We start from the raw sequence: 22,539 nt of genomic DNA, 5'->3' as shown, positions 1-22,539 counted from the left end.
CCCAATACACAACGTAGCTGGGTTTTAAGAAGCTGGACCGCGACACTTGTAGGTATAAAACACTACGGTGCCAAGTCCCAGCCCACCCAGAGCCTCGGACTACCTGGCAAGACGGGAACTCTGTGCCCTGAGGCTGCCAGGATGAACTATGAAGGGGTTTGAGCCTATATTCCTGTTTCTGTGGCTTGAAACTTTGTCACTTGCAAGACATCTGTCTTTTCTGGACATTCTCACCTGCAGGTCAATCTGATAGAGAGGATCCTTCAGGGCATCAGGATCATCTTCCTCGTCATCTTCGTAGTAATCCTCCTCTGTTAGAGCCAACACAGAGAGGGGTCAGGGCAGAGGCCGACTGGGCCCCAAGTGGGGAGGCATCACCACAGGGCTGAGGGAGAAGGGCTAAAAAGCCCAAGGAATGTCCCCTGTGAGGCCCACATCTCCCCTTTCTTTGGCACCCCATTCTTGGTACCAGTGGTATTTAGCGTGGCTCTCCTCTTCCAAACCACTTACCATATTTACTTGTAGCGAGGATGTCAGATAAGAGTTGGCCAGCTAAACCGTCCTCTTCCTCCTCCTCGTCCTCCTCCTGGTCCTCCCACATATCATTGGATTCATCTGCTTGGAGATGAAAAGCAGCTGGAGCATACTCACAGATTTTTCCCTTCCCAAACGTAAACAGGCCAGAATAGGAGGGTCCCAAGGGTTTCTGCAATGTGGCCTGTGGCTAAGCCCTCCCAATGAGCCTGAATGGAAGAAACGAGGGTGTTCTGGTGGGTACCTAAAAGGTTGAAAAGCTCTTGAGGAAAACCAAGCAGAAAGGGCTAAGCTGCCTGCCTCCTGGCCGCCTCCCGCCCCAGCCCCTGAAGAGACTGTACAAGGTAGACCCGAAGAGCAGCCCTTCACATGTGCAGCAATGCCAGCCACAAGGCAGGCATGCAGTAAACATTAAAAATACCTCAGTGCCTCAATAAACCAAATCGATAATTTGAGTATTTGTAACTTGATCTGGCAGGCTTAAAAGTTTGCTGGGAATAAGGGCCTGGTGCACCTTGGCCCCACTCTGCAGGAGTGGCCTGGCGTGCGGCGTTGGCCTCCATGACATTGGACAGCTCATTGATGATCAGCTTCAAGATCTTGACCAGTAAAGGAATGTTTGTCCAGCGCTCAGGGTCTGGAAAGGAATGGAAATGCTTCTAGGCAGGCTTTCAGTGGGCTCACTTCTGGCAGTGCCTTCCGACCTCCTGCAGGGCTGCTCACCAGACACAGGTCACCATCCCTCAGGCTTTCCACCACCCCAGACTATATCTAGCTGCCACAGAACGATTTAAAGTTAAATAATTTCATGCTGCTTGGTGTTACAAGAGTTTAGAAGTTAGGACAGCTAAGAGAGCTCAGGAGCTAAAGGAGATAGGTATTTGGTGGTAATAAATCTTGGACACCAAGTGACTGTACAGAGCATAGTACTCCAGTCCCCATGACTTGCAGTTTGAGAAACAGCACGGGTGATTAGAAAGCTACAGTTGAAGAGGGCAGCTTTGCATTCACCGCCTACACATCAATGAAAGCAACCCAATAACAAAGACATGCCGAAAATGGGTATTAGAGTCCTTGAATGAAGCTGGAAGCTGGGGAGCTTTGGTATCCGAGATTGCTTTGGCAATTTTCAGCAACAGGAAGGAACCATATGTTCTGATCCCATTTACCTATAGTTTTCTGTTCCATTTTATCGAACCTATCACTAACAACTGTATTTTAAAAATCTAGATCATACTACATCTACGCCTTCCACCCCACACATCCTTAGCCCCTAGGGAGGGGACTGGAGGGCAGTGGCGTCACCCACTTTTGGCTGACTTCGAGCGGGTGCGGATGCCCTCGTCCATGCTGTAGATCTCCTCTCCCTTCACGCGGATATCCTGTAGCCGTTTGTCATCTGCATTGATGCCATGCTGGAGCAGTTTACACAGTGCCACAGAGCTGGCAAGGAAGAGTCAAAAAGGGTCGATCAGCCACCCATCTAGAGTTCACTCCAAGGAGAGAAGCAATTATGCCCTAAAACTCTCTTTGATGATGAAAATTCTGTTCACGACTAATTAGGAGAGATAAGAGAGCTCAGCTGAAATTGGGATTTAGTGTTCATGAGGATGGCCTCTTGAGAGCTTTTGAACTTTTGGAACAAAGTTGGAGCGGGCAAGAATCACAGGGGCTGGCCACACTGGAAGGTACAATGGGGTGATGAGAGCCAGTGAGAGGCAAGTCTAGGACAGGAAGTTAGGGAGCCAAGATTAGATGGCTTGGGTTTTTTTTTTTTTTAAACGTTAAAAATTTTTTTTTAATGTTTTATTTATTTCTAGGAGAGAGAGAGACAGCGTGAGCAGGGTTGGGTCAGAGAGAGAGGGAGTCACAGAATCTGAAACAGGCTCCAGGCTCTGAGCTGGCAGTCAGCACAGAGCCCGACGTGGGGCTCGAACCCACGAACCACGAGATCATGACCTAAGCGAAAGTCAGACGCTTAACCGACTAAGCCACCCAGGCGCCCCTGATGGCTTGGGTTTATAAAGAATAAGCCACTAGCAGTATTTGGCTGGGTGAAGTCTGGCAGAGGACAATCTCTGGCCAGCAGTGGGGGGGTAAAATGTTCGATGTGTGTTGACTGTGTTTTGGGAGTTTCAAGATGGCAGCTATTCAAAGACATAGATTAGCAATAAAGAAACAGAGGAAGAAAGGAAGACAAGGAGCAGTCTGATATATTGAACAAAAATCAATGGAGCAAGTCAGGGAAAGAAATACAAGGAGAGGAAGAATGCCCAGAGAAGAAAGATGGGCCCTACCTGACTTTGCCCTCATATTGTCCATAGAACAGATGCTGTCGACTCGTCCACTCGGCCATCACAAACTCCAGGGCAGGTTTGCCAGTAGGTCCTGGGAGGCTGCACAGGAACTCCAGGAGGGGTTCCAGCTGCGTGTGCACCAGATGAGCGAACACCATGATCAGGGACTAGGAAGTAACAAGAAGAACATCGCTTCAGGGTAAACAATTTCAGAGGAGATGAGAGGGAGTGGGGCTGGCCAGTTGAGAAAAAGAGGAGAACATGGAGATTTCCTTGTCGGGATTTCGCAGGTCAGAAGAGATTTTACTTAACTGTTCTACAAAGACAGTAAGACAGAGTAACATAACTCAGGACTGGGGTACTAGGGTGGCTCAGGTCATAATCTTGCAGTTTGTGATTTGAAGCCCCGTGTCGGGCTCTGTGCTGACAGCTCAGAACCTGCAGCCTGCCTTGGATTCTGTGTCTCCCTCTCTCTCTGCTCCTCCCACCCTCATGCTCTCTCTCTCTCTCAAAAACCAAACCAAACCCAACTCAACCCAACCCAGCCCCTCAGGACCTGCACTGATTTCCATCTCCACCACCTGGGGTTGGGAAAGCCCAGCTCCCCACTACTGTCTCACCTGCATGACACTGAGCGTCTCTGCCTGCTGCATCTTACTGAGGATGGCACGAAGAATCTGGTCCAGATTCTCCCCCAGCTCCCGCCCTGCCTTAGAGATGAGGGTGGAGACGAGGCGACCCACAAAGGCAGCAGTGAACTCTGAGGTGCGGGGGTCCAGGAGCTGGCTCACCACTTGCATCACGTACCACAGCCCATTGTGGCCCTGCTCGTCATGCCACTGGGCCACCTGCTCCAGCGTCACTGACACATAAGCCCGCAAGCACTCTCCACCATTCTGAGGAGACAAAGGTGGCAAATGACATTAGCAACAGGGGGCCAGATGCCAGGAGGCCCTCAGTCTGCATGGGCAGATGCAACTCTTAGAGGCCTATGCCACATAAGAGTGATGAGCCCACAGGGTCTGTGGTGGGCACATACTACTGGAGTCAGGAATTTACTGTTAAAGATACAGCCATGCACTACATGTTCCTCGCTTTACCTCATCAGCTACCTCGAAAATGCACACTTCTGATCACAAGGGATACTGGCCAAGCAAACCAAGTTTTAACCATACAGGTCTACCTCTGGTACTGGAAAAACATGTCTAAGATGTAGCAGTGATTAGGGGTACTACAGGTCTTTGTGGGAATACAGACAGACCTGTATGAACCATGTCTACCTAGAGATTTTCAAAGAGCTAATACTTTGCTCACTTTAAGTCAGAGAAGGCTTTTCGTGTAGCTCCTATGTCTGTACCCTTGTTCACCGTAGCAATACCCAGACAGAGATGGGTAGAATGTCTCACATCCATACTTTTAAAAAAACAACATATCCCAAAGCAGAGCATGTTTGGCTTCCACAGTCTGGACTCCTGGGTCCCTTGCTTAACTATGGGTTTGAGGGACTTAGATCTCAAAAACATGAGACTGTCAGGCCTCTCATCCTGCTATAAGCCCGTGGCTGGGAGCTCGTTCCTTTTCTGGTCACCATGGCTCAAGATACCTGCATAGTGGCGTTGTCATCTGTGTGAAGGGTGCACTGTGCCACAGCAGGGAAAGCTTGGCAGATGAGTAGCTGGGAAAGGGGAGGCTTTGTATTCCGTACTACTGTGGTCAGGATATCAATGGCGGTCTGAAGAATGGAAAACAAAAAAAGAATTAGAAATTGCCTCTAATTTCTAATTAGGTGGGGGTAGGAGGTGCCCTATAACTAAGATCTTTATTGTACGGATACAACACAGCAACGCCAAGAAAGTGCATTAATTTTCATTAATGAACGGTTCTGAAAGAAAGGCATAATTAGATAGTAGATAGTACTCTCAGTCTCCTCCTGATAGCTCTTAACTGCTTCGATATGGGGGTGGGCAGTGTCTGGCAGCAGAATGGATAGCCTGGTGATGTACTGAGTGGTGCTGTGTAGTAATGGCATTCTGTTCAATTCACTGAGGGCAACAATGGAACAGGAAGAGATGTTTTCTTAAAGCCTCAAGAATCACCTATTCACTGTCCTTGTGGGCAAAGTAGCCCAGGAAAATCACCCCATGAATCTCTTACGCTATTGGTTTCCCATCAGCTAGGTGGGATCTACAGGTGACATTTGCAGAGCATGCACACATTCTTGTTCTTATACCTACACCCACACCAGTACTGGCCTTGAAGCCACTTACCGCACACAGCCCTGCAGGGATCTTGTCCGCTGGGGCCTGCATTATGCTCACTAGAGTGGGAATCAGCCTCATCTGCATTGGGCCCTGACAGGCTTCAATCTGAGACAGCTCCTTGAAGATATCCTGAGCCAGCGAGGCGACGACAGGATCTGAAGTGGATAAGGCAACACAGAATCCCCCCCATCCAATGGTCTGCATGTGCTTCTGGATTAATGATACCTATCGTTTGGGTCTAACCTAAGTTAACAGCTTCTGCTTTGCTTACATATCACACACCTGGGACCTAGTGAGGCCATGTGAATAATCTAAAAGGTCAGGAGAGATGCTAAATCTCCAACAGCTAAAATATGCATGGTTTCATTAAGTCAGGGACTAGTCAGTAACAGCCTCTCCTAAAACAAAATTTGGCTCTTTTTCTGGAGCAACTATTTTTTTTCAAGTTCCAAATTTTCATTTTAATTCTAGTTAGTTAACCTATAGTGTGATATTGGTTTCAGGAGTAGAATTTAGAGATTCATCACTTCCATTAAGCATCCAGTGCTCTTCATAACAAGTGCCCTCCTTAATATCCATCACCCATCTAGCCCATCCCCCACCCACTTCCCTCCGTCAACCCTCAGTTTGTTCTCTATCATTATGAGTCTCTTATGATTTGCTTTCCTTGCTTGCTCTCTCTTTGTTTCCTCTTCCCATATGTTCATCTGTTTTGGTTCCTAAATTCCAATTCTGGGACAAATCTTGAATGTCTTTATTCTTATGAAACCTGGATTGATTAGGAAACCAAATGCTTAAGGAAAAGAAAAACCCGCTGATTACTTTGTTAAGAAGACATGAAAGTTTCAAAAATTGCCAAAATACTCATTGTCAGGTTCTCACATGTTGAAGGGGAATCATATACATCTCCTACTGGGTAGTCATGATAGAAAAAAGAACTCCTAAAGCATTTCCAAGGCCAATCCTCAGAAAGCAGGGCTGTGAAGAAACAAAACTTTAGTGTGACCTACCTTACCTATATAAGAAAAATCTCCTGTATCTAGCATGAAAAAATAGAAAAGTGTGCAGTGCACTAAGATACATGTTAAGAGATCACTGAAGCAGTGTTTTAGAAAAAAATTGTAAACAATGTAGATGTCCATTAACAGAATGGGCACATAAATATGACACAGCCATTTATTGGATATTATGTAATGGTTGAAAAGAATGAAATGTATCTAAGAATGCAACGTGGAAACCTCCCCGGGACACATTTTAAGTGAAAAAGCGAATCAAATGAAATATTTAGTATGGTATCATATTATATAACCTCTACCGCTATAGCCTTTATTTCAATATTGGTGCTCCTTCTACAAAAACAAATAAACTCAGTATTTTTTAATGACAATAAGACATAAGTAAAGTGTGTGTTAAGACATACTCACTACTGAAAAACTTAAAATGCACAAAAGTATTCAAGAAAAACACTTTGAATTCCATCATCTAGAGAGAACACTGTTAACATTTTGATGTAGTTTTTTTCTGGCATTTTTAAAATATACAGATCTATAAGTTAATCCTTGTCTACAACAAACCCAAAACTTGGGATTATAATAGTCAATGCAGTTTTTAAAACCATCTATTCTATTAGATGTGGGCGCTTTCCCATGGCTCTGAAGTTTGATTTTTAGAGGCTGCACAGTATTCTACTTTATGGATATAATAAAGGTAATTAATCTTTTTTATTACTTCTAGACTTTTGCTACTATAGAAGCCATGTGATGAACAGTGCTGTTCATAAACCTGTGTGTGTATCTATTTCTTCAGTATCTTACTTTGTACGTTATAGCTCTAGGCCTCTTCTTTTAGGAAGATTTTGATTTAGTTGTTCAATTTCCTACTTGCTTGTTAAAGTTCTGAATTATACCTTTTATTAGTTAACCTTTCACTCATTATCTTTTTTCCTCAGCTCTTACTGCAGGTAAGAGTTATAGGAATAGGTATCCTACCTTTTAAAAAATGTTTATTTATTTTTGTGAGACAGGGTGGGGGGTGGGGAAGAGAGAGAGAGAGAGAGTGGGGGGAGGGAGGGAGAGAGAGAGAGAGAGAGACAGGGAGAGAGAGAGAGAGAGAGACAGGGAGGGAGGGAGGGAGAGGGAGAGAGAGAGAGAGAGAAAACCCTAAGCAGGCTCCATGCTGTCAGCATAGAGCCTGACGTGGGGCTCGAACCCACAAAGTGTGAGATTATGACCTTAGCCAAAATTGAGAGTTGGATGCTTAACCGACTGAGCCACCCAGGCACCCCCAGCTTTCTACTTTTTAGCTACAGCAAAGCTCTTCTCTTTGCTAAGTGAAAGCCAGTCTTTGTTTAGATGTTTAGGACCATCAGACCCAGGGAAAATTTTCACCTAAATTCACCAGCCACCACCACCGTTTCTTGCTGTCCCTTATAATACATGTTTTTGGTGGCATACCGTTACTGTACTTTAGGAAAATAGCGATGGTGAATGGGCAGATTTTGCTTTCCATGCTTGCTGTGAATTCTGGGTCTACTGTACAAACGATGCATAGGGTCTCCATCACCAGGTTGAGGACCTCTGAGCTGAACTGGGCTGCTAGGTGAATTAAGCCATCCAGGATACTCGGGAGGAAGGGCTGAAGCACGTGGGTACTCTCCGAGACTTTCAGTTGATCACAATAACTAGAGAGGGAGAAAGAGAGAGAGAGACAGAGAGAGAAGCAAGAATTACTCACAAGCGGATCCCTTAATTCCTGCTTTTTCCAACTGTTACCACGTTACAGCATTTATACATGTAGCTTTACAAAGCTACTTATAGATTAGTTTTTACACCTTTCTGTGGCATATTTTGTAAATAACAGCACCGCCATCTCTGCTAATTTATTTCTGCTTTGGTTTTTACCGTTTCTTTTAAGCTTTCATCCCTCTCTCACTGTCATATATACTACTATATCCAAATTATTAAGATGTTAATTAAATGCTTTATAATTCACTGGATTACTGCTTTAATCACATCCTTCAGATTCTGATATATAGTTCTGATTATTTTTCATACACACACACACACTTTATTCTTTTATGTGTGTATGTATACATATATGTATATATGTAAATTTTTTTTTGAGAGAGAGAGAGAGAGAATGAGTGGGGGAGAGGCAGTGAGAGAGGAGGACAGAGGATCTGAAGCAGGCTCTGCGCTAACAGCAGAGAGCCCGATGTAGGGCTCAAACTCATGACCTGCTCAACAGACAGATCCACCAAGGTGCCCCTATTCCTGTTATTTTTCAAGCAGTTAACAGTGTTTTTAACATCTTTTCCAACACAACTGTTATTTAGTAGACTATTTAACTTTCAAGTTAAATAATTTTATACTTTTTGGAATATTTTTGAGATCAATTTGTCTAGATCTTCTATGCAATAAATTTATATACTATCTGTGCATGATAGAAAACTGTGTACTAAAATTTGTGTAGTATTTGTAGGGTTTAAAGTTTTCTATATGTAGTTTTACCTTATTCACCTCTATTCAAGTAATATTTACTGTGTGCTGCTTACCATGTCCAATGTAATAGAATTATTAAAGGCATATTGTCTGAGTCTTTTGTTTATCTTCAAAATGGCAAAAGTCAATAAAGACACTGTTTGTCTATGTTAATAATAGAACTAGTACAGAAACAAGGCCCTCCTCTGGTACTCAATAAATGTTTTGTCCCAATTTTTTTAAAGTGGTTTTATAAAAACATTATGATGGGTTCAAAGGTCCATAATGAACAGTGAAAGTGTGGGCTTTGATCTCAGACTTGTCCATAGACTTTTTGGGTTTTTTGTCCATAACATCTTGATTTTCAATTCCATCTTGCTTTGATCTAACTTTCCCTTAAGAGCTGATCTGTCATCTGGTCTTGGTCAGCTCTCAACTCCTTAGACTAGGTTTTGAATTCATCTCTACTGGTAGTCGTGTTCTACGTCCTCCCCTCTGCTTCTTCACTCTAACAATTCAAAGTTACTCTCCCCTTCTGAAGAACTTGAAACTATAGTCTGGTAGATCAAAAAGATTGCACCATCTGCTCAGATCATATGAGACCTTGTATGACATGCTAAGTGAGATTAGACTTTATTTTGGAAGCTAGTGTATCTCAAATTTTTTTACAAATTATTCCTAATACTTCTTTGCCCTCCCATTAAGTCTTCAAGAGAAACTGACACCCCAGGAGGATGCTACAGATTTATCCTGTGGTTTCATGTACACATGGAATACTATGACTTTCTTCTGGGGTGCCTGTATCTCAATTTGAAGAGCACAATTGGGGCCATGAGAATTTTATTATAGGAGGAAAAATATCAGGTTTCTATTTTAGAAAGAGCAGTTAGACAGCTAAAATAATACAGATTACAGTAGTGGGGGCTGGAGGCAGAGACATCAATTCAGAACCTACTGCACTCCAGGCAGAAGAAGTTGAGAATATAAGCAAGGGTAGGAGTAGGAGAGAAGAAGAGATGAGAAATTAAGGAACCAAGAGTAAAACGCAGAGATCTGGGATCTCTACTTTTACTAAAATAGGAAATACAAGATTTCTTTAAGATTTAAGGTATTAATTTCTTAAAAAAAAAAAAAAGGTACCGATTTCTTTTACTAAAACAGAGAATACATGTAGGGCAGGGTTGGATGTGGTCAGTAGTAAGCTCAGCAGTGGATGTGTTAATTTTCAGATACTTATGGGGCACCTGGGTGGCTCAGTCAACTAAAGCGTCCGACTTTGGCTCAGGTCATGATCTCACGGTTTGTGGGTTCAAGCCCCTTGTCGGGCTCTGTGCTGACAGCTAGCTCAGAGCCTGGAGCCTGCTTCCAATTCTGTGTCTCCCTCTCTTTCTGACCCTCCCCTGCTCATGCTGCCTCTTTCTCTCTCAGAAATAAATAAAACATTAAAAAAATTAATTTTCAGATACTTATATAAGATTATCTACCCTGGTATTGATAAGTAGCTGATAGGCTAATTTAGAGCTCTGGAGAAAGGGTGGCATTAACTATGATTTGGGAAATGTGACTCAAGTAGAAGTATTTGTTAAAAACCAATTTTATTCTTAAGGAATGTCTATGCCAAACATGGGCTTGAACTTACAACCCTGAGATCAAGAGTTGCATGCTTAACCAGCTGAGCCAGCCAGGTGCCCCAATTCAATGTCATATAGTTTTCAGTGTACAAATCTTTCCCTTACTTGGTTAAATTTATTTCTTACTATTTTATAGTTTTTGATGCAATTATAAATAGCATTGTTTTTAAAAACTTTTTTTGGTAGTTCCTTATTAGAAATGTAACTGATTTTTGTATATTTTTTGTCCTTTAATTTTCCTGAATTTGTTGATCAGTGTGGAGTCTTTAGTGTTTTCTATTTATAATATCATGTCAACTGCAAAGAGAGACAATTTCAGATTTTCCTTTCCAATTTGGATGTTTTCCTTTCCTAACTGCTCTAGCTAAAACTTCTAGTACTATGTTGAATAGGAATGGTGAGAGTGGACATCCTTGTCTTATTCTTGATCTTAGAGGAAAAGATTCCATAGTTTCATTGTTGAGTATGATGTTAGCTGTGAGTTTGTCACAGTGGCCTGTACTGTGTTAAGGTTCCTATTATACCCACTGTGTTGAGAGATTTTTTCATGAATAGATACTGAATTTTATCAAATGTTTTTTCTTCCTCTATTGAGATAATCATACGATTTTTAGCTTTCGTTCTATTAAGTGGTATACCACATTTATTGGCTTACATATATCGAACCATCCTTGCATCTCAGGGATGAATCCCACTTGATCATAGTGCACGATCCTTTTAATGTACTGTTGAATTTGGTTTCTTAGTATTTTGCTAAGGACTTCTGCACCTATATTCATCAGGGATATTGGCCTATAGTTTTCTTGTACTGTCCTTGTCTCGCTTGGGATTATGCTGGCTTCATAAAATGAGTCTGAAAGTGCTCCCTCTTCTTCAATTTTTTTGGAAAAGTCTGAGCAAGGATTGGTGTTGGTTCTTTTTTTTTTTTTTTTTTAAATGCTTTATTTATTTTTGAGAGAGAGACACAGAGTGTGGGGGGAGAGGGGCAGAAAGAGAGAGAGGGAGACAGAATCTGAAGCAGGCTCCAGGCTCTGGGCTGTTGGCACAGAGCCCAACACAGGGCTTGAACCCACGAGCTGCGAGATCATGACCTAAGCTAAAGTCGGCTACTTAACCAACTGAGCCACCCAGGTGCACCATGGTATTAATTCTTTAAATGTTTGGTAGAATTCACCTGGTCCTGGTTTTTCTTTTATGGGAGGTTTCTGATTACTGATCCAATAACCTTACTTGTTAATGGTCTGTTCAGATTATTTATTTCTTCATGATTCAGACTTGGTAAGTTGCAGGTTTCTAGGAATTTCTCCATTTCTTCTAGATATCGAATTTGTTGGCATATAATTTGTTAGTCTTTTATGATTCGTTTCATTTCTGTGATACTCAGTTGTAATGCCTCCTCTTTCATTTTTGATTTATATTTGAGTCTTGTCTCATTTCTTTTTAGTCTAGCTAGAGTATGTCATTTTTGTGTTTTCAGAAAACACAGCTCTTAGTTTAGTTGGTCTTCTCTATTGTTTCTCTGGTCTCTATTTTTGCTCTGATCTTCCTATGGTTAACTTCTGGGCTTAGTTTGTTCTTCATTTTCTAGTTCCTGAGATGTAAAGGTCGACTGAGATCTTTTCTTTTGTTTATTCTTAATGTAGATTTATCTCCATAAACTCCCCTCTTAAAACTGATTTTGCTGCATCCCATAAGTTTTGGTATGTTATATTTCCATTTTTGTTGGTTTCAAGGCAGTTTTCTATTTTTTTAATGTTTTATTTATTTTTGAGAGAGAGAGAGAGACAGCGTGAGCAAGGGAGGGGCAGAAACAGAGGAAGACACAGAATCCAAGGCAGGCTCCAGGCTCTGAGCTGTCAGCATAGAGCCCAACGCGGGGCTTGAACTCACGGACAGAGATCATGACCTGAGCCGAAGTCAGACGCTCAATCGACTGAGCCACCCAGGTGCCCCCAATTGAGACTTTTAAGTTTTGACTTTAATATGTTTCTTAAAGCAACAATGCTCCATCTGATCTTGGTAGGAATATAAATAAATAACTAGCTGAGCCACTAGTAGACTAGCTATGAAAAAGAGAGGTAAAATTGGGAAAAAATAAGCAGTGTTTTTAGGCTACATTATCCCAAATTTATACAGAGAAATAAATCAATAAATTAGACCTGGCTCTAATCCTACTTCTATAATTCTTTACTGTGCAATCTTATGCATATTATTTATCTCTCAACGCAATGTTCCTGATATGGTTTCTTTCCCTCTCCATTCACCATTGGGTAGGAGATCTTCATCAGAAATTTCTATGCAACATAATCCACTGGCCAAATGCTGTTTGGGACTTTGAGTAATTTTCTCCGAAATAGCTCCTAACACCTTGAGGTGGTATACTCACCCCCAGATGGCTCTCACAGCAGAAATTCGAACTGATGGAGGTTGTGTCTCATGAAGACCACTAACTGTTGCCTGTAGAAACTGCTGGATCAATTCAGGGGACATAGCAACAGTGAACCGACTGGCAGCCCAAAGTGCCCGGCCCAAGAGAAAAGGAGACACTAGGAGGAAAAGAGACCAATTAGGGGTTGGACAATAATAGGTTCTGTTACTTGCCCTTCCTCCTTCTCACCTCCATCCTCAACTTGTCACAGTAATTGGATACTACATAATATATACAACTTAATTAACAAAAAAGCATGATCTTGTAAGATAAAAACGAATATACGACCTTTGGTACAGAATCATTTTCCCAGTTTCACTTTGCACTATTTGCAAGTAGATCTTGAATATTCTTAGGCTAAAAAGACTTACCTCCCTCATTCCCAACCCTAGCTCTCATCATCCTTTACCTGCATTACTAGTTAGTCCTCTAAGTGTCTTCTCCATTGCCAGCCAGTTTTCCCTACTCTTGGACCATCGTTGGAACATTGTAAATTATATCTCTGTCATCATTTTATTTAGTATCTATCAATAAATTCCACAGTCTACCAAATAAAGACCACTTTAGTTAAGTCTTATATTCACCGCCCCCTAAGATCAATGACTAGAATTACCTATGATTTCCCTTTATGCCTTCTAAACTCAACCATACACCCCTCCCAGCAACTCACATCTTACAATGCCATTTCTGTGCTTTGTATATAGGCCAACACATTTACTGCTACTTGCATAACCTAACTGACTTCCTGGGCTGAAAGAATCCTAAATATCTCTGTGCTGCTGTAATCCTGTCTTTAGCTTTCTTACATGTAGCATATTTTGTTGGATATTCCAGCCATCAGTGTAAGGTCTACTACCCCCCACCCCACCCCCCACCCCCTCCTACTATAACCTGCTTGAGGACAGAGACTTACTTACTCAGATTGTCACAGGGCTTAACTTAGTTACTTGTAAAATAAACATGTAGTTGATGAGAATTATTGAGCAGAACCTAACACCCTGTGCCATCCATATAATTACATACTAATTTATATAATACAAGTAGCACCTCCCAAAATATGGTCTAGGGACTCTTGGGAGTCCCAAGTTAAAACTTTCATAGTAATACCAAGACATTATCCATCTTTTTCATTCTCATTCTTCCTTAAGTGTATAGTGGAGTTTTCCAGAGGTCATCTGATGTGTTGACACCACAGCTCTGACAGCTAATGAAATGTATGCTCATAATTCCTGTATTTTAGAAACTCCTCAATTTTAATTTTTAATATGTTAAACACTGACACATACAATTCACAGAAAAATCTCTTTTGGATCACTGATAATTTTTAAGAGGGTAAAGGGATCCTGATACCAGAAAGTTTGAGAATGGCTAGTGTAGAAAAAGTTTTGAACTATAGGCAGGACAATGGTCTCAACTGTAAATATTCTCAAGTCTCCATGGATTTTTTTAAGGTTCTTTGCTAAGGTAAATTCTATAAAAAAATATGTTGATGGGTTTAAGAAATTCAAATACTTTCATTCAACACATAATTATGAAATGTCTATTATATGCAAGGCATTGAGGGATACAAACATGTATTAGACATGATTTCTATTTTCAGACACATTATTCTATGAGAAAAGAAAACATATTCACCAGCATAAGCTAAGTACAGAGTGAAAAAAGATATTCCCAATGGGTCTGAGCTCTGGATGCTCAACCACTTTAATTCTGTAATTCAGAGAATGGAAGTGATGTCATGAGATAGCTTATAACAGATTACCTATTTAGAGACAGAGTAGAATGCTTTCAAATGGCTTCAAGTACTCAAAGGGCTAGCCTACCAGCGAGAGGCAAGTGAGAGGACTGAGAACAGAGCAAACAATTAACATGTCCCATGATTTACATACTCAGAGAAAGCAAATATGGCCTTTTGTAATGGGGAAAGTCTCTAAGGATGAGAATAAGGCATGGCATAGGCAGAAGCAACGTACTGAAGATGGCAAAGAGAGAAATGATGATTCTTAATCACTGCTCTGCATTGCTGGAGAAATCAATCTAATATAGTACAGCCTACTTTTATTTTCTTTTAAGGCAAGTAGCTAACATGAATATGAGAATGGAACATTTTAATTATCTGAATACTGGCCAAGAATAAAGTTTGAGAAAAATGACAGGAAACAAACAGGAAGAATGAGCCTGACATAAACTGCCTGAAGGTATTTTGAACTTAATAATGACAGAACTCAAGCCAAAGTTCTCAAGATACAGCAACCAAATTTGCATCCCATTCAAATGCCAAAACCAGCTATAAATGTGAGCACTGATCTGGAAGGAAAGTAAACAGAGTGGAAAAATTATGAATGTGGCAATATTAGTCTGTTTGTTGGTAACGCTTCAGCCATGGTCTCTAGGCTGTGTTAGAAGTTCAGATGAGTTCAAGCTCTAGGGTGGAAAGAATTTTCACCCAAAGGACACATGAATATCTGGTCTACCTATCTAAGTGAAAAACATAACTGAGTTGATGACAGGTCTAGAGATCTTTCTGAATCCTGGCATTGTACCTGAGAGGTTGAGGTCTGCAAGGATGACATTGGTCAGGAACCCATGCATGTCAAAATGAATCCTGCCATTCTTCACACTGTCTGTGATGATGGACTTCACTGAGCCAAGGGCAAGCATACATGCCTCATGTATCTTCCACCTGCAAAAGTGATACCATAGCCTGGTAAAACAAACTACACTGCCAAAAAGACATCTGAAGGAAGCAGAAACATGAATGGACATTCCAGCACAATCTGACCCAAAAGGGGAGTTTATCTGCCCTTCCAATCTAAACCTGCCGCTGAAAACAGGGAAATTTAATAACAGATTTTTGTAATAAAAAACAAAGTAAAAGTCCTTCCCTTCAAAGCTTTCTAAATCAAAGGGTAAAATAAAAACATCTTAAACAATTATTTTAAGGTTGGGAGGAACAGCTTTAAAACACATGATTCATAGCAAGGACCTGACTGCCTCAGATCTGATGCCCAGAGTATGTCCCTAAGTTACGTATCTGGTGCTCACTCTTACCAGTGTTCGGTGCCACTGTTTTTGGTTTGCTCAGCTTCTTGTAAATGCCGAGTGGCTGCAGCAGCCAGGGCCGCTGCACTCTCATTCTGGAAATCAGTGGCCACAGCCTAGGGAGAGAGGGTAGGGGCTAATAAACCTATCTGTGCAATTAAACCCATTTTAACTGCAAACTGCAAATTTAACTGCAAACTCAATGGTTTACACTCTTTCACACATACATGCCAAGTCCCAAGTAGGCCCATTAAAAGTATAATCCCTATTAGTGCAGGGTCTTTAATGGAACTAAAGTAGTATTTCTGCAGTGCCTAGGCTTGTAAAGCTAACAAAATATAAAGCTCTCTGGCTATACTGAGCAGAGTGTAAGCAATGATTAATTCAGCTTCAAATAAAGCTTATTTATTTATTCTCTGGGAGCTTGACTGTAGAAATAAAAGGCTAGTCTATGAATTAATTGAAACTTAGTGTGATCTTTGATAGGTGCCTTAGAAATACTAAAGGTTAATGGGAAGTGTTCACTAATAATGAGAACCTCCTACTCAACAGGCAGCAAAAGGCAGCTTTTTCACACTTCGGCCCAGAGACAATTCTGTGCTCTAGTTGGAGCCAAAGGAAATAGCAGATGTTTGTTTGGATGTTCATCTCTCAGTAATCTAACTTTTTAAAAATGTTTGCCAACATCTGGTTTATGCTAGATTCTGGCTTAAGAGTGAATTAAACTGAATGTTCCTGATTCAATTACCCTTACTCATTAGAACACTTGACCCTCTGCATAATTTTTACATCTAATATTTACTTGTAAGCCAAAACTAGTAAGAATGACTTTGGAATTCCTGAGTCTCAAACTTCATTTAAGATGCTCTCTTATTATCCTTAAAGAAGTCTAAGATAAAGTCACTCAATAACACTGCTCAACTTGGGTTAGTTGTCTAGAAAGAAGAGGAACAGTCAAGTGACTGATTAGGTTATTTTGGTTCAAGTATCAAGGGAACCCACTTACAAGCAATAGGTCTTGAGCTGCAATCCTAACAGTATAGGAGAAAGTATCATCATCTTCATCTTCTACAAACTGCTGTGGGTTGGCTGTCCATACTTTAATCTGAAAGGATAGTGAAGTTAGGTCTTTGTGAGATTGCCAATCTGGTTCATATGCTCCCCTTTTTCAACCACACACACAGAAGATTTCAACCTTCTGCTTTTATTTTATTTTTTCTAAAGATTTTATTTTTAAGCAATCTCTACACACAATGCAGGGCTTGAACTCACAACTCTGAGATCAAGCATAGCGTGCTCCACCGACTGAGCCAGCCAGGCGCCTCCTTTTGTTTTTAACTGGAGCAGAACTCTAGCCTCAAAGTCTTTTCCTTTTGATGTAGAGAAGCAAATCCTATACCAAGGCAAGTAACAAAAGTTACTGTTCTCTAGTAGACACTGTTTTAGAATATTGCTGATTACTAGTTCTCTGCTACTTTTAATCAGCTTTTATTTTCTCATAGATCAACTTTCTGAATATATTAGGTCTGATGGAATATTTAATGTGAAAATTATGTCAATTCTTTTGCTGTTTATGTAAGAGAGCCATTATCTTATTTTTTTAATGTTCCTTTCTGGTCTACTGACCCAAACTTCCAGATAACACGGTCTTTGGTTAGTGGTACTATGGAAGCAAAAGTAAAAGTATTCTCAAAGTCCAATTATCTAACATAGGAGCCAATAAAACCATAGTACCCAGAGATTTCCTACAGGGGCTCCTGAGTGGCTCAGTCGGTTGTACATCTAACTTTGGCTCGGATCATGATCTTATGGTCGTGAGTCCTGAGCCCTGCACTGGGCTCCATACTGGCAATGCAGAGTCCGTTTGGGATTCTTTCTCTTTCTCTCTCTCTCCCCCTCCCCTGCTTACATGCATACATGTGCTCTTTCTCAGAAATAAACATTAAAAAAAAAAAAAAAGCTTTCCTAGAAGTTATTCTTCTAGTGTCTATTTTTAGAAATAAAACTGTTCACTTGACCTAGATCTCACATTCAAGTTGCACTTTCCAAAAAGAAGCTGGTAACTGTTCTCCCAACAGTTTGTAACAATATTGTAATACAAACAATATTTGTAACTCCCAAATATTTACCTGTTCCTCAGTGATTTGCATGTACAGGATTATATAGTAAATCAACTCAGGCAAGGCTTTCTTAACAGTGCTTTTGAATTTGCTATTTTCTAGGAGGGCATGGACAAACTCAAAAATGCTAAAGACGAGATTTTCAAAGCCCAGGACTTCACCTACAGGAAATACACAGGAGAAGATTTTAAAGACAAGCAAACAAAAGGAAAGCATGAATGCTGGAAATGAACTATATTATCCTGGTAAATTAATGAATATTTAAAGTACTTGCTAATTTTTATTCCCAAGGGAACACAGAGGGACACTAAGGAGTCAAACAAAGGAACTTGGAGAATATCAAAGATTCTTTGTTTTTTTAAAGTAAAAGAATCAGAAACACTGAACAAATTTTCCAGCATGTCTATTTTTGATTTGAAATACTTAAAAAATATTAAAATGGAAGTAAAAATATAATCATCTGCCACAAAGAAGTAGGCTGGATTAGACAGCCTTAAGGTATCTCTTCCAAATCAGAAATTCTATTTTATGAGATTTATGCAAATGCCTTTGAGAACAGATTAAAGATTTTCAATGTCTCATTTCCCCACATCTAATACACTGAAAGGAAACTCAACTAGAAAACTTAACTTACGAGAGGGAAGCCTCTATATTACCGCTTTTACCTGTCTCTGGCTTTTTTCCTTTCCTAGAGCCCTTTCCTCACCAAGTGGTATATCTGTTAAGATCAAATAAACTACATACCATCAGAATCCACAGGATCTTCTACTTCTTCTGTGTAATTTACTTCTGTCCTCACATAAGTATGATGAAGAGTAAAGAAATAGAATTTGGAGTCTGCTTTACATATTTTCTACAAGAGAATGTTATACATTCCAACACTAAGAGTAGATACTTTGATAAACTCATTTAAGAAAGTGGAACCATATGTATGCAAGACCTAATGCTAGATTCCTGACTACGGGTGGTAGCAGGTCCTTTAAGCTTTCTGAAAAGGATATAAAGCTGCACTCTCAGTTAGGGTGTTCCAGACAATAGGCAGAATCTGTTGCATGGAGGACACCATGTGCTTTGGGAAGTTTTTTACCAGGGCTGTCACTGCCTGAGAAATTACAGAGAAAAAAAAGACCTGAGAGTTACAAGTGATATAGGAGAAAAATCAATGATTTCAGACCACTCTCTAAAATTCCAAGTATCTCAATGGTAGTAAACATTTACCTTTAGGACTTCCATCTTAAACCCACTGTCAGATGTGGGGCCATCTGGTATCTGGAGGGCCTGAACAAAGGCCTCTGTGAATTGCTGCACCACAGGAAAGATCAGAACTTTGGCTGCACCCTGGTAATAAACCACAGTCAATATTGAACATACTTATAAACCAATGGCTTCAATGCACATATCAAACACCAAGATTTGAAGCATCAAAAGATTTCTCTGGGCTCAGGTTCTAATCATAAAAGTGTAGCTAGAAAGTGACTGGAAGTGTTACCCAAGAGTTCATGTTTCCTTCTCTAACACCTGCAGTTCCTCACCATGGCCTTCTTTTTTTTTTTTTTTAAATATTTTTTATTTATTTCTAGGGGAGAGAGAGAGAAACAGCGTGAGCAGGGGAGGGTCAGAGAGAGAGGGAGTCACAGACTGAAAGAGGCTCCAGGCTCTGAGCTGGCAGTCAACACAGAGCCCGACGCGGGGCCCGAACCCACGAACCACGAGATCATGACCTAAGCAAAAGTCGGATGCTTAACCGACTAAGCCACCCAGGCGCCCCACACCATGGCTTTTTTTTTTACAAATAGTTTATTGTCAAATTAGTTTCCACATAACACTCAATGCTCATCCCCACAAGTGTCCTCCTCCATGCCCATCCCTCCTCCCCCCCACATCCATCAGTCCTCAGTTTTTGTCAGCATTCAAGAGTCTCTCATGGTTTGCCTCTCTCCCTTTCCCCCACCATTTCCGCCCTTCTTCTCCCCCTTGTTCCTCCGTTAAGTTCCTCCTAATCCTCCTATACGTGCAAACATATGATATTTGTCCTTCTCTGCCTGACTTATTTTGCTCAGCATAACACCCTCAAGGTCCATCCATGTTGCTACACATGGCCAGATTCCATTGTTTCTCATTGCCATGTAGTATTCCATGGTATAGATAAACCACATCTTCTTGATCACCATGGCCTTCTTAACAGTTATTGTACAAGACCAATTTTTCAAAACTGCTTCTGAATGACAGGGATTGGTGTTTTTCAACTACCCTTGTCTCATGTGAGAGGGACGTAACAGAGTAGTGAAGTTCTGGGTGATGACTAAAGATGCTGATAAGGTGTTTAGAAGACATAAGGCACAAACAAAAGGAAACTAAACTATGTACAAATGAAAATGTAACCAAAATGTTAAATGCAACCTTAATTAGTGTGCATTCTGGTACTACTGAAATGAAATGAGTCACTGCTATGCCTCCAATGGAAGGCATAAAGATTTTTAAGCATGAAGTCTGTTACTGACCCAAAGGCTTCCTTACCTTTTCCAATTCCTCCATGTTACAGATCATATGGGCACAAGTGGTGAAAATCTCCACAGCTCGGGAACGGGTTCGAATACCATACACCTGGGAAAAGTTACAGCAGAACCCTGAGACAGGTGTGCGTGTCTATATTTGCCTATCTGTGGTTAGAAGAAAAACTAAGACTTCTCAATCCTGACATGGGAATGCATTCCCTAGAGATGGGAAACGTCACCTACTCACATCCAGGAGACAGACTTCTTCTGTAATCCAGAGACTAAAAGCCAGCAGAATGTTAGAACTCACTGGAATTAACCTATATATGTAGGCCTCTGTGGGCTGATTTGATAAGAAATATTAGGGTCGGCACTGCTTGAAATCTCAACACAGTCAACGTATTTCTATCAAAAGACAGGCCCTTGGCTGGGGACAGAGAGGAGTAGGGGGGTGAAAACATTACCCATTGGGCACTCATAGTTTATTGTGAATGAGTCACCATTTGTTTATACATTAATCAAATACATATACAGTATCTTATAAGCCTATTATTGTGGGCAATGCAATGAAAGACTTCCACACACCTGACTGAGGGGAGCAAGCTCAGGCAGGATGCCGTAACGAGAGGACAGAGGGAACACAAAGCACTAGGTGCTCAGGGGTTGCAGGGTGCCAGGAGGTATGAGATATGTGAAGAAATTGTGCAGCTCTTTCACTCCCTTACCGAAGGCTGGCCCTTGCAGTTATACATGAAGGATCTAAGGTTAACCCAGATTCAGATCTCTGTCTGGTCTGGTCTTTAGGTAGGGGGATCGCCGCACATACAACAGTCTCCCACACGAGACGTGGAGGCTGACCAGAGCCTAAGCAGCACCTGTTTGCTGTGATCCTGGAGCGGAGATTGCATACCTCGGCCATAGTGAAGATCTTATACATCTCTGGGAGGATGACAGGAGCAACAAGTGGCATCTGTGTGTCTGTTACTTCTCGAGTGAATTCTACAAAGATAAAAGGAGTACTATGAAAAATACTGCTTTATAAAGATGGAAGCGGGAACATTTTTTGCATTGCTTCTAAGTGGCAGTTCCCAAGTAGACAGACTACAGGTAAAGACACAGGCCTGGTGGTCTTATACTGGGGAAGGAACAATAGCAAGAGTTATTATTTGTTAGAAGGGGAAAGAGAATAGCACAAGGATAAGGAAAATACGTAAAACTGAGGATAAAATAACTTTGTATAAATACTGAAAGAAAATCTGTAAGAGCTGTGTAAAAGTCCTTGTAAGGTCACCTGAGGAAAATCCTGTATTTAGTCTAAGTTATGCCTGATTGTCAACATCCAGGTACACTTTAAGGTGTCTTACCTTTGGTTCCATTCTTAACACTCCCCTGGCAAGTTGTTTTGATCCACATAACAAAACATATGCAGGCTTACTAGGCTTCAGCTCCACTCTGTATATGTTATTCTTCCCAGTGAATGACATTTATTGACCTAGAAGTCAGAGGCTACTGCTCATTGGAACATAAAGGATTTCTACCAAATGAATGTGGCGAAAAGAAACCTATATATGAAATGAAACTTGAAGGAGGTGAGGGAGACAGAGGTGGTGGCTTTCTCTTCACTTTCTGCACATGGCAATGGGACAGCAAGAAGGACCCCGGGTCTCGTGTTACTAAAACTGTGATATACAAGCCCTGGGGTTCCAGGGTTTATTCACTTTATCTGATGCTTTTCCTGGCAATCCCACATTATCACTACAGAAATGGAGCTAGTGAACTGGGACATTTTTCAGGAGAATCTGTAACTAGAAATGCAGGTCGGCACTTTCAAGGTTACTATACCCCACAAATTTTGGGCAATGTTAATTGCCAGAAGTCAAATGAAGATCATATATTCAAGGCTGAGTCTTCTTTACTAGCTTGGTTTCCTCCTAAAGAATAAATTTTGAGCTTTGAATAAAATGAGTGTTCTATTTTCTTTAGAAATCCAAAGAAATTAGTCCAAACAAATGTGATGAATAGCATATTAACGAAAACAAATTTTATGGAAAATGTAGTTTAACTTAATCCTACTAGTAAAGTGCTTAATCACATTTTTTACACTCCTATAATCATTCCTAGTAGTCTCAATTTGTTAACACTTTATAAGCTCAAGTCCAAAGTAAGTTTTCTGAGGTCACTCAGCAAGTTAGAAAAGGTGTAAGACACTGGAAATATCTCAATCTCTGAACTTTGAGACAGAAGAAAAAGCT

At 40.9% G+C, this 22,539-nt stretch overlaps 1 protein-coding gene across 1 annotated transcript in view; it reads right to left on the bottom strand.

The window, feature by feature from the left end:
• The window catches only part of IPO9 (importin 9), a 53,466-nt gene that overhangs the window by 3,744 nt on the left and 27,183 nt on the right, over positions 1–22,539 (bottom strand). Inside the window, exons 5-23 of the mRNA XM_039227488.1 lie at positions 21,198–21,286; positions 20,310–20,396; positions 19,011–19,130; positions 18,794–18,894; positions 18,537–18,595; positions 17,802–17,953; positions 16,679–16,777; positions 15,682–15,788; positions 15,174–15,313; positions 12,589–12,748; positions 7,546–7,772; positions 5,099–5,247; positions 4,435–4,563; positions 3,452–3,727; positions 2,832–2,998; positions 1,844–1,977; positions 1,049–1,171; positions 511–615; positions 235–311 (exon numbers count right to left, since the gene is read on the bottom strand). Of these exons, the coding sequence (XP_039083419.1) occupies positions 235–311; positions 511–615; positions 1,049–1,171; positions 1,844–1,977; positions 2,832–2,998; positions 3,452–3,727; positions 4,435–4,563; positions 5,099–5,247; positions 7,546–7,772; positions 12,589–12,748; positions 15,174–15,313; positions 15,682–15,788; positions 16,679–16,777; positions 17,802–17,953; positions 18,537–18,595; positions 18,794–18,894; positions 19,011–19,130; positions 20,310–20,396; positions 21,198–21,286 (2,501 nt within the window). The remainder of the gene's footprint in view (positions 1–234; positions 312–510; positions 616–1,048; positions 1,172–1,843; positions 1,978–2,831; positions 2,999–3,451; positions 3,728–4,434; positions 4,564–5,098; positions 5,248–7,545; positions 7,773–12,588; positions 12,749–15,173; positions 15,314–15,681; positions 15,789–16,678; positions 16,778–17,801; positions 17,954–18,536; positions 18,596–18,793; positions 18,895–19,010; positions 19,131–20,309; positions 20,397–21,197; positions 21,287–22,539) is intronic.

This window comes from Hyaena hyaena, unplaced genomic scaffold (assembly GCF_003009895.1).
Source record: "Hyaena hyaena isolate Hyena2069 unplaced genomic scaffold, ASM300989v1 scaffold_28, whole genome shotgun sequence".
In the NCBI taxonomy this organism is placed as follows: Eukaryota; Metazoa; Chordata; class Mammalia; order Carnivora; family Hyaenidae; genus Hyaena; species Hyaena hyaena.
This window is presented reverse-complemented; position numbering and strand designations above follow the sequence as displayed.